We start from the raw sequence: 17,780 nt of genomic DNA, 5'->3' as shown, positions 1-17,780 counted from the left end.
GTGCTATTGAACTGTCATTATTCAAATGAACTTTCTTCTTCTAAAAGTGCCTTGCTGGCTCAAGTATTATTTACCACTAACTGCCACTTAAAGAAAGTATTCAAGTGTGTATTGTTTCCATTGATGAATTCTATTATTAAACCTGCACGATTTAATCCTTCCTCCTCTGGTCCGCCTCCGGTTGCTACACACCACACGACTTCATCCAGCCCTTCAGTTGTGACAGTCGGTCACCAGGATGCATCCTGTGCTGTTGGACAATAGGGTGTGCCTTGTGTTGTATTTGGGTCACTAGGATGATCTCTGTATAGTATGTGGGTCACTAGGATGATCTCTGTATTGTATGTGGGTCACTAGAATGCATCCTGTGCTGTTGGACAATAGTGTGTGCCTTGTGTTGTATTTGGGTCACTAGGATGATCTCTGTATTGTATGTCGGTCACTAGGATGCACCCTGTGTTGTTGGACAATAGGGTGTGCCTTGTGTTGTATGTGTGTCTCTAGGATGATCTCTGTATAGTATGTGGGTCACTAGGATGATCTCTGTATTGTATGTCGGTCACTAGGATGCATCCTGTGCTGTTGGACAATAGTGTGTGCCTTGTGTTGTATTTGGGTCACTAGAATGATCTCTGTATAGTATGTCGGTCACTAGGATGCATCCTGTGCTGTTGGACAATAGGGTGTGCCTTGTGTTGTATGTGTGTCTCTAGGATGATCTCTGTATAGTATGTGGGTCACTAGGATGATCTCTGTATTGTATGTCGGTCTCTAGGATGCATCCTGTGCTGTTGGACAATAGTGTGTGCCTTGTGTTGTATTTGGGTCACTAGGATGATCTCTGTATAGTGTGTGGGTCTCTAGGATGATCTCTGTATAGTATGTGGGTCACTAGGATGCATCCTGTGCTGTTGGACAATAGTGTGTGCCTTGTGTTGTATTTGGGTCACTAGGATGATCTCTGTATTGTATGTGGGTCACTAGAATGCATCCTGTGCTGTTGGACAATAGTGTGTGCCTTGTGTTGTATTTGGGTCACTAGGATGATCTCTGTATAGTATTTGGGTCACTAGGATGCATCCTGTGCTGTTGGACAATAGTGTGTGCCTTGTGTTGTATTTGGGTCACTAAAGGGTAAGCAGCAGGCACAATGCCGTCCGGTTAACGGGTCACTTTTGTGCTCACCCGAAAAAAGGTTTTGACCACCCAGGGAGGGGGCATGGCCTCGTATGACATCCCCTGTTCATCGCTCTTGGGGGGTGCCCTGCATTTATGTAGATGCTCAGCTTTCCCCACACTGGGAATAGGTCACATGCACACGGCAATGAACACTAAACAACATTTCTCTTTCAATGGTCCTGGTGACACAGCTCAACACTGGGATGTAGGAGGGTCCGAAGGAGCCAGGCACCTATCCTAAAGCTTTAGAGGGTAGGCTCCTCCCCTACTGCATCCCGGACTCTTCAGTTCGTGTTAGGTGCCCACTGGAGTGGGTGCTATTCTAAAGGGCTGCAGGAGCAGCTGAAGAATTAGAGTAGTTAGGGGATTTTTATTGTTTTATTAACTTTTACCCTAGCTAGGTAGGCACAGTGTGAGGATTCTCATAGTGAATCCTCACACTGCTAGCGCAGCAGGAGCTGACAGAAGCGCGTCCTGTCAGCTCACTGTGCACAGGGGAGACACTGTCTGGTCTCCCTGTGCAGCGCTTATAGCCTTTTCTAAAAAGGCTGCCTGGGCTCCGGAGTACCCTGAAACCGGCTCCACATTTAGGTGGGGATCATGGGGGACAGGCGCTCCGTGATGGCGGCGGCCATTTTATGCGGAGCTTACACACTGAGCTCCTATATGAGAGGACAGCAGCGTTGTGACAGGCATGTTCCAAGTGATCCCCAGTTGAGGGGGAGACACTGGAACTAGGAAATCCTACCTAAGGAGCGGCTGGCTGGGGGTGGTTGGCGCCAAAAGGTCACGGACCCCGCAGCAGCAGGGACCTGTGGTCTCTTCCTTCACTCTGACTTTGGCGCCTTTCAGAACGCTTGCAGCGGAGCTGAGCTGGCTAATTGATCCTGGCAGAGTGACTTGGATTTCCTGGGCATCGCTTCCCCGCAGTTGAAACCAACAGACAGATAAGTGATTGGGTGCATTGCCTCTGTATAAACGCTTGTACATTGTTTGCACTGTGTATACTGATAGATATACATTTATCACTTGCATCATGTCTGAGCATCAGGCTGTGGTTTTGGGGGAGGGAGCCCTCAGTGCACTGAGCGCGTGCAATGTTTGCACACAAAAGTTTGTCCCTGAGCAGATGGCCAAGGGGGGCTTATGTATTACTTGCGCTGATGTGAGACCCATGGGCAGTGAACCCCATAGGGCAGAGCAGATGGAACCTGCGTGGGCCAGGGCCCTAGGCAGGTCAGTAAACGCTTTGGTGCAGCTTTTGGACAGGCAGAGTGATGGGCTGGTAGAATCACAGAGACCTATGCCATCATCTCAGCAGTCGTCCGGCTCCTTGCCTCTTACCCAGGCAGATCCTGCACTGATTCAGGTGATGCAGGATACTGCTAAAGGGATCAACAGGTTCAGTGAAATGCTGGACAAAATGGATGATGTGGCAGGGACCCCTAGAAGGTCTTATGCTTTAACTACTGTGGTAGATGAAGAGGAAGGAGAGTATACTGACATCCCCTGGGATCAGGGTGATGATTTGGAAGAGAACTCTGCTGCTGGTATAGAGGATCTCATTGTAGCTGTGAAGCAGGCTTTAAAGCTGTCTGTGGAGGATAAGACTCCTGTTAAAGGTGTTTTTAAGCGACAGCGGAAGGAGGCTGTTACTTTTCCTTCAGATGAGGGGTTACAGGAATTGCTAGAAGGGGCTTGGAAAACTCCTGATAAGAGGCTTCAGATGCCAAAACGATTCCTTAATCTGTACCCCATGCCAGAGTCTCATGCGGAGCTCTGGGAAAAGGTCCCAGTTGTGGACGCTTCAGTGGCACGTTTGTCCAAGGCTACTGTATTGCCAGTACAGGGCGGTGCAGCTTTTAAAGATTCTGTGGATAAAAAGCTGGAGGGAAACCTCAAAGCTATCTTTGAAGGGGTGGGGTTTACCTTACGGCCCCTTATTGCTTCAGCCTGGGTCTCTAAGGCCATGATAGAGTGGGCTGGTGAATTATGCACCATGCTGCAGGCTGACCCTGGAGCATTACTGCTTGCAGAAAAGATTAAGGCAGCGGCAGAATATGCAGTGGAAGCAGAGGAGGAAGCTATTAAAATGGCAACCAGAGTGTCCACAGTCTCCATTAATGCCAGGAGAGTGCTTTGGCTTAAAGCCTGGGAAGCAGACAATGAGTCCAAGAAGGCTCTGGAGACATTAGCCTTCAAAGGAAAGGTACTCTTTGGTACCGAATTAGAGGAGATTATAAAACAGGCCACGGGCGGCAAAAGTACATTCCTGCCAGCCTCCTCAGCAAAGCAGACGTCCAGATTTTCTGCTTTTAAGCCGTCCTTTCGGCCCTCCCCTAGAGGTGGTGCGTCCTTTCGAGGACAGTCTTTCAGGGGAAGGTTTCAGTCCTCTAGAGGCAAGACACAAAAGTCAAAATTTGGCTCTTTTCACAAGAAGCCTGCCACAAAAGGAGAGGATAAACCCTCTGCATGACTGTCAGGGGCTTCGCCCGACAGTGACAAAAGTGGGGGGGCGTCTCACACTCTTCAGGGACGCTTGGGCTTCTCTAGGCCAGGATGCCTGGGTGTTAGATATTATAACACAGGGTTACAAAATCCCTTGCAGAGGGCCGCCTCCGAAGAGGTTCATCCCCACATCCTTACCAAAGGAGGCACGGCTGCGTACAGCTCTTGTGAGAGCAGCTCACTCCCTTTTGGAAAAAGGGGTGGTTACACCAGTCCCCAGGGCAGAGTGGAAGAAAGGCTTTTACTCCACGCTGTTCCTGGTGCCCAAACCAGACGGGTCTTTCAGACCAATACTAAATTTGAAATCCCTAAATGTTCATTTATGGGTAGACCATTTCAAAATGGAGTCCCTACGGTCAGTACTCCTGAGTCTGGACCAGGGAGAATTTTTGGCGTCCATGGATGTCCAGGACGCATATTTGCACGTTCCTATACACCCGGAGCATCAGACCTTGTTGAGGTTTGCCATAGGAGACCTGCATTTACAATTCCGGGCGTTACCCTTTGGGCTAGCAACCGCGCCAAGGGTATTCACAAAGATAATGTCAGTAATGGCGGCGGTGCTGAGGCTCAGGGGAATCACAGTAATACCCTATTTGGACGATCTCCTGTTCAAAGCAGAGTCAGCAGCCATGCTGCAGAGTCACTTGGCAGAGGCCATCAGTTTTTTGCAGGCTCACGGCTGGATTTTAAATTTGCAAAAATCTCAGTTGGTAACGTCACAAAGGCTCCAATTCTTGGGAGTCATACTGGACACCCATCTTCATCGGGTATTCCTCCCGGAGGTAAAGGCCAGGGATCTGGTCACCCTAGTCCAGGAGATTCTCAGGGCTCAGAGCATTTCAGTATGGAGGTGCCTCAAGCTCCTGGGGAAGATGGTGGCGTCATTCGAGACGCTTCAATTTGCCAGGTTCCACTCTCGGAGGTTCCAATGGAACATTTTGTCAGCCTGGTCAGGAAACACTTTGACCATGAAATCCGAGATGATAGTGCTGTCTTCGGACACCCGAGAATCCTTGAAATGGTGGACAGAAGTAGATTCCCTTCAGTGGGGTCGGTCATTACAGACCTGGGACTGGTTGATAGTAACTACCGACGCCAGTCTCAGGGGCTGGGGGGCAATAGTCCTGGATCTCAGGCTTCAGGGCCTGTGGACGGCAGAGGAATCAGCGTTACCAATCAACATCTTGGAGCTGAGAGCTGTCTGGAAAGTGATTTCCTTGGCGGGAGACAGGTTACAGAACCTCCCTTTGAGGATTCAGACCGACAATGCCACAGCTGTGGCGTATCTGAATCACCAGGGAGGTACACGCAGCAGATTGGCCATGTGGGAGGTATCCAGAATCTTCCTATGGGCGGAACAGAATGTTCCAGCTGTATCGGCTATATTCATCCCAGGAATAGAGAATATAGAAGCCGACTTCCTGAGCAGGGAGGAGCTCAAGGAAGGGGAATGGAGCTTACACCCTCAGGTGTTTCAACAAATCACTTCGATGTGGGGAACTCCGGATGTGGACCTGATGGCATCCAGGATCAACCGTCAAGTGCCCAGGTTCTATGCCAGAACAAGGGATCCACTAGCGGAGGCAGTGGATGCCATGACTATTCACTGGCAGGGAGATCTCCTTTATGCATTCCCACCAGTACCAATGTTACCGAGACTTCTGAAGAAAATACAGGGGCAGAAGGTTCCAGTGATCTTAGTGGCCCCTGATTGGCCAAGGAGATCCTGGTACTCGAGGCTTCAGAGGTTGTCTGTGGACTCATGGCGTCTACCTCTGAGACCAGACCTTCTAAGACAAGGCCCATTCAATCACCTGGATTCAGATCGATTGATTTTGACGGCCTGGCTATTGAAACCACCATTTTGAAAAGAAAAGGGTTTTCTGAGGCAGTAGTACAGACGATGATAAAAGCCAGAAAAGCTGTATCTTCGGCAAATTATTATAGAGTCTGGAAGACTTACATTCGATGGTGTGAGAGAAGAAAGGCTCATACATCTCATTTTAAGCTATCAAGAATGATGGAATTTTTACAAGATGGTTTTTCATCGGGCCTAAGCCTTCAGTCACTGAAGGTGCAGATTTCGGCCTTGTCCATCTATTTCCAGAAAAAGATAGCCATTTTGCCGGAAATTCAAACCTTTTTACAAGGAGTATCCAGGTTGAAACCTCCATACAAGCAACCAGTAGCACCTTGGGATCTATCACTGGTTTTGGAATGCCTTCAAAAGGCACCTTTTGAACCTTTAAGGTCGGCTGACTTTAAGTTTCTCACGTGGAAGCTAGTGTTTTTGTTAGCAGTAGCATCTGCTAAAAGAGTTTCAGAATTTGGAGCTTTGTCATGTAAATCTCCCTTCTTAATTTTTCATGATGACAGGGCTGTTTTAAGAACAGTGCCTCAGTTTTTACCGAAGGTGGTATCTACCTTCCATTTAAATCAGGAGATAGTTCTACCTGTGTTTCAACCCCCAGAGGGTTCTAAGAAAAGGGACAAGTTGAGAACTTTGGATGTTGTGCGTGCCTTACGCATATATGTGGACAGAGTGAAGAGTGTCAGGAAGACTGACACATTGTTGGTATTGTATGACGTACACAAAATTGGTTGGCCTGCATCTAAGCAGACTATTGCTAGGTGGTTGCGGTCTGTGATAGCCTTTGCATACACCAAGGTGGGTAGACCAGTACCGGCCAAAATAAATGCGCATACCACCAGGTCAGTTGCCACCTCTTGGGCGGTTCGACATGGGGCCACAGCTGAGCAGGTTTGCAGAGCTGCCACTTGGTCATCTGTTCACACATTTGCCAAATTCTATAGATTCCATGAGTTCGCGTCGGAGGACGCATCATTCGGGCGAGCAGTGCTGAGAGCTGCAGACCTGAGCGTACCCTCCCAAAGGACCGGCTCTGGAACGTCCCAGTGTTGAGCTGTGTCACCAGGACCATTGAAAGAGAAAAAGGGATTTTTGTAAGAACTTACCGTTCGAATCCCTTTCTCTGATATGGTCCTGGTGACACAGCGATCCCTCCCTTACGCTCAGTAAGTATGCCAGAAGTTTCATGATGTTCATGTTAAAATGGTTGAAAGTTAACAGTTTCTGTTATAAAATGTGCATATAATATGTGCAGGCGTTTGTACTGAGTTAATGTATTCCAGTGGCTTTGAAAGATTGAACTGAAGAGTCCTGGGATGCAGTAGGGGAGGAGCCTACCCTCTAAAACTTTAGGATAGGTGCCTGGCTCCTTCGGACCCTCCTACATCCCAGTGTTGAGCTGTGTCACCAGGACCATATCAGAGAAAGGGATTCGAACGGTAAGTTCTTACAAAAATCCCTTTTTCATAGCAGTGCGGCAATCCAGCACAAGGTTTGGGATGGCAGTGATCAGGCGGTATCGGCAGGGCCTCAGTGACACAACCATAACACTACTCTGTATTATGTAGGTCACTAGGCTGACCTTTTTTTATGGTTTGAGGGTCACGGGGATGATCTCTGAATTGTATGGGTGCCACTAGGATCATCTCTGTATTGTATGTGTGTCACTAGGTTGAAGGATGACCTCTGTGTAGTATATTGGTCACTAGGATCATCTCTGTATTGTATGTGTGTCACTAGGTTGAAGGATGACCTCTGTGTAGTATATTGGTCACTAGGATCATCTCTGTATTGTATGTGTGTCACTAGGTTGAAGGATGACCTCTGTGTTGTATATTGGTCACTAGGATCATCTCTATTGTATGGGTGTCACTAGGATGGAGGATGATCTCTGTATAGTATGAGGCACTAGGGTCATCTCTGTATAGTATGTGTGTCACTAGGATGGAGGATGATCTCTGTATAGTATGAGGCACTAGGATCATCTCTGTATAGTATGTGTGTCACTAGGATAGAGGATGATCTCTGTATAGTATGAGGCACTAGGATCATCTCTGTATAGTATGTGTGTCACTAGGATGGAGGATGATCTCTGTATAGTATGAGGCACTAGGATCATCTCTGTATAGTATGAGGCACTAGGGTCATCTCTGTATAGTATGTGTGTCACTAGGATGGAGGATGATCTCTGTATAGTATGAGGCACTAGGATGATCTCTGTATAGTATGAGGCACTAGGGTCATCTCTGTATAGTATGTGTGTCACTAGGATGGAGGATGATCTCTGTATAGTATGAGGCATTAGGATCATCTCTATTGTATGGGTGTCACTAGGATGGAGGATGATCTCTGTATAGTATGAGGCACTAGGGTCATCTCTGTATAGTATCTGTGTCACTAGGATGGAGGATGATCTCTGTATAGTATGAGGCACTAGGATGATCTCTGTATAGTATGAGGCACTAGGATCATCTCTATATAGTATGTGTGTCACTAGGATGGATGATGATCTCTGTATAGTATGAGGCACTAGGATCATCTCTGTATAGTATGTGTGTCTCTAGGATGATCTCTGTATTGTATGTCGGTCACTAGAATAGATTTGGCTGCAGTAAAGTATTATCCTAGTGTATTTGTTGTGTGTTATAGTGTGTACACAAGGTTAGATTTGGCTTCCGATGTTCCCGATATAGGGAACATCGGAAGCCAAACCGCATGCTTTTTTAGGGCTCCTATGTGAGCGCAAATTACAGCCAGACAGAGAGGGCAGGCAACACTATATAGTGTACATTGTGCCCCTCTAGCCTGCCGTGCGATCTGATGGTATCGGGACTCGCATAGTGCGGCATATCGTGCCCTGTGTACACACCTTTAGACAAATTACCACCACAACTTATTTAATGTAGTTGTTTTGGTTCCGATTGGAGGCGTAGTGTTGGCAGGCCCATGGGGTTTGGGCTGAGGGGTGCATGGTATGGAAATCTAGAAGTGGGATGCTGTAATGATGAGAGTTGTAGTCCGCCACAGACTACTTCTGTATAACTACATCTTCTATTCTCTCCATGTTAGACACACACTGGCACCAATATCTGATCCGTATACACAAGAGAGTCCAGAGTCACACACCGTGTCACAATGACACCTGCTACGCAAGGTACGAGGCTTCTGCTATACATCATGTTACCTCCCCTACTCAGACCCATGTGACCCGCTACCCTTGCTATACTGACAGCCCCGTGCCGACCCCCGCAGTACCGACAGCAGCCCCGTGTCGTCCGTCTCTTCTCCCCCCCCCCCCCCTGCCGCTGTAACGACAGCCCCATGTCATCCCTTCCCCTCTCCACTCTGCTGACAGTCCTGTGTGCCCACCCTGCTCCACTCTGCTGACAGCCATGTCTGCCCACCCTGCTCCACTCTGCTGACAGTCCTATGTGCCCACCCTGCTCCACTCTGCTGACAGCCATGTCTGCCCACCCTGCTCCACTCTGCTGACAGTCCTGTGTGCCCACCCTGCTCCACTCTGCTGACAGCCATGTCTGCCCACCCTGCTCCACTCTGCTGACAGTCCTGTGTGCCCACCCTGCTCCACTCTGCTGACAGCCATGTCTGCCCACCCTGCTCCACTCTGCTGACAGCCATGTCTGCCCACCCTGCTCCACTCTGCTGACAGCCATGTCTGCCCCCCCTGCTCCACTCTGCTGACAGCCATGTCTGCCCACCCTGCTCCACTCTGCTGACAGTCCTGTGTGCCCACCCTGCTCCACTCTGCTGACAGTCCTGTGTGCCCACCCTGCTCCACTCTGCTGACAGTCCTGTCTGCCCACCCTGCTCCACTCTGCTGACAGCCATGTCTGCCCACCCTGCTCCACTCTGCTGACAGTCCTGTGTGCCCACCCTGCTCCACTCTGCTGACAGTCCTGTCTGCCCACCCTGCTCCACTCTGCTGACAGCCATGTCTGCCCACCCTGCTCCACTCTGCTGACAGTCCTGTGTGCCCACCCTGCTCCACTCTGCTGACAGTCCTGTCTGCCCACCCTGCTCCACTCTGCTGACAGTCCTGTGTGCCCACCCTGCTCCACTCTGCTGACAGTCCTGTGTGCCCACCCTGCTCCACTCTGCTGACAGCCATGTGTGCCCACCCTGCTCCACTCTGCTGACAGTCCTGTGTGCCCACCCTGCTCCACTCTGCTGACAGTCCTGTGTGCCCCCCACTCTTCCTTTACCCCATGCATCATTTCCATGACCCGTCTTGCTCTCCCCAGGGTTATCCAGCAGGACCTGGCACCGTTTCATTCTGGAATCTCTCGGGATCTAATGAAAAATGTTCTCAGCCGAAAGTTGGGGACACATTACCAAATCATCAGCCACCGATTGTACAGAGAGGAGGAGTGCATGTTCCCGGCACGGTAAGTGACATCGCTACTGTTATCATATAAGTCTCTGACAGATGGTGCAGGTGCGCGCTGTGATGTATAAGTACACACCACAGCTGGACGTTCCTGAGTAACAGCGTCAGGAGAGGTGGCGCAGAGAGATGCAGGTGTGTGCTGTGATGTATAAGTACACACCACAGCTGGACGTTCCTGAGTAACAGCGTCAGGAGAGGTGGCGCAGAGAGCTGCAGGTGTGTGCTGTGATGTATAAGTACACACCACAGCTGGACGTTCCTAAGTTACAGCATCAGGAGAGGTGGTGCAGAGAGATGCTGGTACGCGCTGTGATGTGTAAGTACACACCAAAGCCGCCATTCCTGAGTAACAGCGTCAGGAGAGGTGGCGCAGAGAGATGCAGGTGCGCGCTGTGATGTATAAGTACACACCACAGCTGGACGTTCCTGAGTAAACGTGTCAGGAGAGGTGGCGCAGAGAGATGCAGGTACGCGCTGTGATGTATAAGTACACACCACAGCTGGACGTTCCTGAGTAACAGCATCAGGAGAGGTGGTGCAGAGAGATGCAGGTGTGTGCTGTGATGTATAAGTACACACCACAGCTTCACGTTCCTGAGTAACAGCATCAGGAGAGGTGGCGCAGAGAGATGCAGGTGCGTGCTGTGATGTATAAGTACACACCACAGCTGGACGTTCCTGAGTAACAGCATCAGGAGAGGTGGTGCAGAGAGATGCAGGTGTGTGCTGTGATGTATAAGTACACACCACAGCTTCACGTTCCTGAGTAACAGCATCAGGAGAGGTGGCGCAGAGAGATGCAGGTGCGTGCTGTGATGTATAAGTACACACCACAGCTGGACGTTCCTGAGTAAACGTGTCAGGAGAGGTGGCGCAGAGAGATGCAGGTACGCGCTGTGATATATAAGTACACACCACAGCTGGACGTTCCTAAGTTACAGCATCAGGAGAGGTGGTGCAGAGAGATGCTGGTACGCGCTGTGATGTGTAAGTACACACCAAAGCCGCCATTCCTGAGTAACAGCGTCAGGAGAGGTGGCGCAGAGAGATGCAGGTGCGCGCTGTGATGTATAAGTACACACCACAGCTGGACGTTCCTGAGTAAACGTGTCAGGAGAGGTGGTGCAGAGAGATGCAGGTGCACGCTGTGATGTGTAAGTACACACCACAGCCGCCATTCCTGAGTAACAGCGTCAGGAGAGGTGGCGCAGAGAGATGCAGGTGCGCGCTGTGATGTATAAGTACACACCACAGCTGGACGTTCCTGAGTAAACGTGTCAGGAGAGGTGGTGCAGAGAGATGCAGGTGCGCGCTGTGATATATAAGTACACACCACAGCTGGACGTTCCTGAGTAACAGCGTCAGGAGAGGTGGCGCAGAGAGATGCAGGTGCGCGCTGTGATGTATAAGTACACACCACAGCTGGACGTTCCTGAGTAACAGCATCAGGAGAGGTGGCGCAGAGAGCTGCAGGTGTGTGCTGTGATGTATAAGTACACACCACAGCTGGACGTTCCTAAGTTACAGCATCAGGAGAGGTGGTGCAGAGAGATGCTGGTACGCGCTGTGATGTGTAAGTACACACCAAAGCCGCCATTCCTGAGTAACAGCGTCAGGAGAGGTGGCGCAGAGAGATGCAGGTGCGCGCTGTGATGTATAAGTACACACCACAGCTGGACGTTCCTGAGTAAACGTGTCAGGAGAGGTGGCGCAGAGAGATGCAGGTACGCGCTGTGATGTATAAGTACACACCACAGCTGGACGTTCCTGAGTAACAGCATCAGGAGAGGTGGTGCAGAGAGATGCAGGTGTGTGCTGTGATGTATAAGTACACACCACAGCTTCACGTTCCTGAGTAACAGCATCAGGAGAGGTGGCGCAGAGAGATGCAGGTGCGTGCTGTGATGTATAAGTACACACCACAGCTGGACGTTCCTGAGTAACAGCATCAGGAGAGGTGGTGCAGAGAGATGCAGGTGTGTGCTGTGATGTATAAGTACACACCACAGCTTCACGTTCCTGAGTAACAGCATCAGGAGAGGTGGCGCAGAGAGATGCAGGTGCGTGCTGTGATGTATAAGTACACACCACAGCTGGACGTTCCTGAGTAACAGCATCAGGAGAGGTGGTGCAGAGAGATGCAGGTGTGTGCTGTGATGTATAAGTACACACCACAGCTTCACGTTCCTGAGTAACAGCATCAGGAGAGGTGGCGCAGAGAGCTGCAGGTGCGCGCTGTGATGTATAAGTACACACCACAGCTGGACGTTCCTAAGTTACAGCATCAGGAGAGGTGGTGCAGAGAGATGCTGGTACGCGCTGTGATGTGTAAGTACACACCAAAGCCGCCATTCCTGAGTAACAGCGTCAGGAGAGGTGGCGCAGAGAGATGCAGGTGCGCGCTGTGATGTATAAGTACACACCACAGCTGGACGTTCCTGAGTAAACGTGTCAGGAGAGGTGGTGCAGAGAGATGCAGGTGCACGCTGTGATGTGTAAGTACACACCACAGCCGCCATTCCTGAGTAACAGCGTCAGGAGAGGTGGCGCAGAGAGATGCAGGTGCGCGCTGTGATGTATAAGTACACACCACAGCTGGACGTTCCTGAGTAAACGTGTCAGGAGAGGTGGTGCAGAGAGATGCAGGTGCGCGCTGTGATATATAAGTACACACCACAGCTGGACGTTCCTGAGTAACAGCGTCAGGAGAGGTGGCGCAGAGAGATGCAGGTGCGCGCTGTGATGTATAAGTACACACCACAGCTGGACGTTCCTGAGTAACAGCATCAGGAGAGGTGGCGCAGAGAGATGCAGGTGCGTGCTGTGATGTATAAGTACACACCACAGCTGGACGTTCCTGAGTAACAGCGTCAGGAGAGGTGGTGCAGAGAGATGCAGGTACACGCTGTGATGTGTAAGTACACACCACAGCCACAATTCCTGAGTAACAGCGTCAGGAGAGGTGGTGCAGAGAGATGCAGGTACGCGCTGTGATGTGTAAGTACACACCACAGCCGGACGTTCCTGAGTGACAGCGTCAGGAGAGGTGGTGCAGAGAGATGCAGGTACGCACTGTGATGTGTAAGTACACACCACAGCCGGACGTTCCTGAGTGACAGCATCAGGAGAGGTGGTGCAGAGAAATGCAGGTACGCGCTGTGATGTGTAAGTACACACCACAGCTGCCATTCCTGAGTAACAGCGTCAGGAAAGGTGGTGCAGAGAGATGCAGGTGCGTGCTGTGATGTATAAGTACACACCACTGCCGCCATTCCTGAGTAACAGCGTCAGGAGAGGTGGTGCAGAGAGATGCTGGTAGGCGCTGTGATGTGTAAGTACACACCACAGCCGCCATTCCTGAGTAACAGCGTCAGGAGAGGTGGTGCAGAGAGATGCTGGTACGCGCTGTGATGTGTAAGTACACACCACAGCCGGACGTTCCTGAGTGACAGCGTCAGGAGAGGTGGTGCAGAGAGATGCAGGTACGCGCTGTGATGTGTAAGTACACACCACAGCCGCCATTCCTGAGTAACAGCGTCAGGAGAGGTGGTGCAGAGAGATGCAGGTGCGTGCTGTGATGTATAAGTACACACCACAGCTGGACGTTCCTGAGTAACAGCGTCAGCAGAGGTGGTGCAGAGAGATGCAGGTACGCGCTGTGATGTATAAGTACACACCACAGCCGGACGTTCCTGAGTGACAGCGTCAGGAGAGGTGGTGCAGAGAGATGCAGGTACGCGCTGTGATGTGTAAGTACACCCCACAGCCGGACGTTCCTGAGTGACAGTGTCAGGAGAGGTGGTGCAGAGAGATGCTGGTACGCGCTGTGATGTGTAAGTACACACCACAGCCGGACGTTCCTGAGTGACAGCGTCAGGAGAGGTGGTGCAGAGAGATGCTGGTACGCGCTGTGATGTGTAAGTACACACCACAGCCGCCATTCCTGAGTAACAGCGTCAGGAGAGGTGGTGCAGAGAGATGCTGGTACGCGCTGTGATGTGTAAGTACACACCACAGCCGGACGTTCCTGAGTGACAGCGTCAGGAGAGGTGGTGCAGAGAGATGCAGGTACGCGCTGTGATGTGTAAGTACACACCACAGCCGGACGTTCCTGAGTGACAGCGTCAGGAGAGGTGGTGCAGAGAGATGCTGGTACGCGCTGTGATGTGTAAGTACACACCACAGCCGGACGTTCCTGAGTGACAGCGTCAGGAGAGGTGGCGCAGAGAGATGCAGGTACGCGCTGTGATGTGTAAGTACACACCACAGCCGCCATTCCTGAGTGACAGCGTCAGGAGAGGTGGTGCAGAGAGATGCTGGTACGCGCTGTGATGTGTAAGTACACACCACAGCCGGACGTTCCTGAGTGACAGCGTCAGGAGAGGTGGTGCACTGAGTTGCAGGTCTGCGCTGTGATGTGTAAGTACACACCACAGCCGCCATTCCTGAGTGACAGCGTCAGGAGAGGTGGTGCAAAGAGATGCAGGTACGCGCTGTGATGTGTAAGTACACACCACAGCTGGACGTTCCTGAGTAACAGCGTCAGGAGAGGTGGCGCAGAGAGATGCAGGTGTGTGCTGTGATGTATAAGTACACACCACAGCTGGACGTTCCTGAGTAACAGCGTCAGGAGAGGTGGCGCAGAGAGATGCAGGTGTGTGCTGTGATGTATAAGTACACACCACAGCTTCACGTTCCTGAGTAACAGCATCAGGAGAGGTGGCGCAGAGAGCTGCAGGTGCGCGCTGTGATGTATAAGTACACACCACAGCTGGACGTTCCTAAGTTACAGCATCAGGAGAGGTGGTGCAGAGAGATGCTGGTACGCGCTGTGATGTGTAAGTACACACCAAAGCCGCCATTCCTGAGTAACAGCGTCAGTAGAGGTGGCGCAGAGAGATGCAGGTGCGCGCTGTGATGTATAAGTACACACCACAGCTGGACGTTCCTGAGTAAACGTGTCAGGAGAGGTGGTGCAGAGAGATGCAGGTGCACGCTGTGATGTGTAAGTACACACCACAGCCGCCATTCCTGAGTAACAGCGTCAGGAGAGGTGGCGCAGAGAGATGCAGGTACGCGCTGTGATGTATAAGTACACACCACAGCTGGACGTTCCTGAGTAACAGCATCAGGAGAGGTGGTGCAGAGAGATGCAGGTGTGTGCTGTGATGTATAAGTACACACCACAGCTTCACGTTCCTGAGTAACAGCATCAGGAGAGGTGGCGCAGAGAGCTGCAGGTGCGCGCTGTGATGTATAAGTACACACCACAGCTGGACGTTCCTAAGTTACAGCATCAGGAGAGGTGGTGCAGAGAGATGCTGGTACGCGCTGTGATGTGTAAGTACACACCAAAGCCGCCATTCCTGAGTAACAGCGTCAGGAGAGGTGGCGCAGAGAGATGCAGGTGCGCGCTGTGATGTATAAGTACACACCACAGCTGGACGTTCCTGAGTAAACGTGTCAGGAGAGGTGGTGCAGAGAGATGCAGGTGCACGCTGTGATGTGTAAGTACACACCACAGCCGCCATTCCTGAGTAACAGCGTCAGGAGAGGTGGCGCAGAGAGATGCAGGTGCGCGCTGTGATGTATAAGTACACACCACAGCTGGACGTTCCTGAGTAAACGTGTCAGGAGAGGTGGTGCAGAGAGATGCAGGTGCGCGCTGTGATGTATAAGTACACACCACAGCTGGACGTTCCTGAGTAACAGCGTCAGGAGAGGTGGCGCAGAGAGATGCAGGTGCGCGCTGTGATGTATAAGTACACACCACAGCTGGACGTTCCTGAGTAACAGCATCAGGAGAGGTGGCGCAGAGAGATGCAGGTGCGTGCTGTGATGTATAAGTACACACCACAGCAGGACGTTCCTGAGTAACAGCGTCAGGAGAGGTGGTGCAGAGAGATGCAGGTACACGCTGTGATGTGTAAGTACACACCACAGCCACAATTCCTGAGTAACAGCGTCAGGAGAGGTGGTGCAGAGAGATGCAGGTACGCGCTGTGATGTGTAAGTACACACCACAGCCGGACGTTCCTGAGTGACAGCGTCAGGAGAGGTGGTGCAGAGAGATGCAGGTACGCACTGTGATGTGTAAGTACACACCACAGCCGGACGTTCCTGAGTGACAGCATCAGGAGAGGTGGTGCAGAGAAATGCAGGTACGCGCTGTGATGTGTAAGTACACACCACAGCCGCCATTCCTGAGTAACAGCGTCAGGAGAGGTGGTGCAGAGAGATGCAGGTGCGTGCTGTGATGTATAAGTACACACCACAGCTGGACGTTCCTGAGTAACAGCGTCAGCAGAGGTGGTGCAGAGAGATGCAGGTACGCGCTGTGATGTATAAGTACACACCACAGCTGGACGTTCCTGAGTAAACGTGTCAGGAGAGGTGGTGCAGAGAGATGCAGGTGCACGCTGTGATGTGTAAGTACACACCACAGCCGCCATTCCTGAGTAACAGCGTCAGGAGAGGTGGCGCAGAGAGATGCAGGTGCGCGCTGTGATGTATAAGTACACACCACAGCTGGACGTTCCTGAGTAAACGTGTCAGGAGAGGTGGTGCAGAGAGATGCAGGTGCGCGCTGTGATGTATAAGTACACACCACAGCTGGACGTTCCTGAGTAACAGCGTCAGGAGAGGTGGCGCAGAGAGATGCAGGTGCGCGCTGTGATGTATAAGTACACACCACAGCTGGACGTTCCTGAGTAACAGCATCAGGAGAGGTGGCGCAGAGAGATGCAGGTGCGTGCTGTGATGTATAAGTACACACCACAGCAGGACGTTCCTGAGTAACAGCGTCAGGAGAGGTGGTGCAGAGAGATGCAGGTACACGCTGTGATGTGTAAGTACACACCACAGCCACAATTCCTGAGTAACAGCGTCAGGAGAGGTGGTGCAGAGAGATGCAGGTACGCGCTGTGATGTGTAAGTACACACCAAAGCCGGACGTTCCTGAGTGACAGCGTCAGGAGAGGTGGTGCAGAGAGATGCAGGTACGCACTGTGATGTGTAAGTACACACCACAGCCGGACGTTCCTGAGTGACAGCATCAGGAGAGGTGGTGCAGAGAAATGCAGGTACGCGCTGTGATGTGTAAGTACACACCACAGCTGCCATTCCTGAGTAACAGCGTCAGGAAAGGTGGTGCAGAGAGATGCAGGTGCGTGCTGTGATGTATAAGTACACACCACTGCCGCCATTCCTGAGTAACAGCGTCAGGAGAGGTGGTGCAGAGAGATGCTGGTAGGCGCTGTGATGTGTAAGTACACACCACAGCCGCCATTCCTGAGTAACAGCGTCAGGAGAGGTGGTGCAGAGAGATGCTGGTACGCGCTGTGATGTGTAAGTACACACCACAGCCGGACGTTCCTGAGTGACAGCGTCAGGAGAGGTGGTGCAGAGAGATGCAGGTACGCGCTGTGATGTGTAAGTACACACCACAGCCGCCATTCCTGAGTAACAGCGTCAGGAGAGGTGGTGCAGAGAGATGCAGGTGCGTGCTGTGATGTATAAGTACACACCACAGCTGGACGTTCCTGAGTAACAGCGTCAGCAGAGGTGGTGCAGAGAGATGCAGGTACGCGCTGTGATGTATAAGTACACACCACAGCCGGACGTTCCTGAGTGACAGCGTCAGGAGAGGTGGTGCAGAGAGATGCAGGTGCGTGCTGTGATGTATAAGTACACACCACAGCTGGACGTTCCTGAGTAACAGCGTCAGCAGAGGTGGTGCAGAGAGATGCAGGTACGCGCTGTGATGTATAAGTACACACCACAGCCGGACGTTCCTGAGTGACAGCGTCAGGA

General features: G+C 51.5%; 1 protein-coding gene across 1 annotated transcript in view; it reads left to right on the top strand.

The window, feature by feature from the left end:
• POGLUT1 (protein O-glucosyltransferase 1) overlaps positions 1–17,780 on the top strand; it is a 40,219-nt gene that overhangs the window by 8,753 nt on the left and 13,686 nt on the right. The window contains exons 2-3 of the mRNA XM_083171447.1: positions 8,630–8,714; positions 9,823–9,966. Of these exons, the coding sequence (XP_083027573.1) occupies positions 8,630–8,714; positions 9,823–9,966 (229 nt within the window). The remainder of the gene's footprint in view (positions 1–8,629; positions 8,715–9,822; positions 9,967–17,780) is intronic.

This window comes from Crinia signifera, chromosome 2 (assembly GCF_055691185.1).
Source record: "Crinia signifera chromosome 2, ASM5569118v1, whole genome shotgun sequence".
In the NCBI taxonomy this organism is placed as follows: Eukaryota; Metazoa; Chordata; class Amphibia; order Anura; family Myobatrachidae; genus Crinia; species Crinia signifera.
This window is presented reverse-complemented; position numbering and strand designations above follow the sequence as displayed.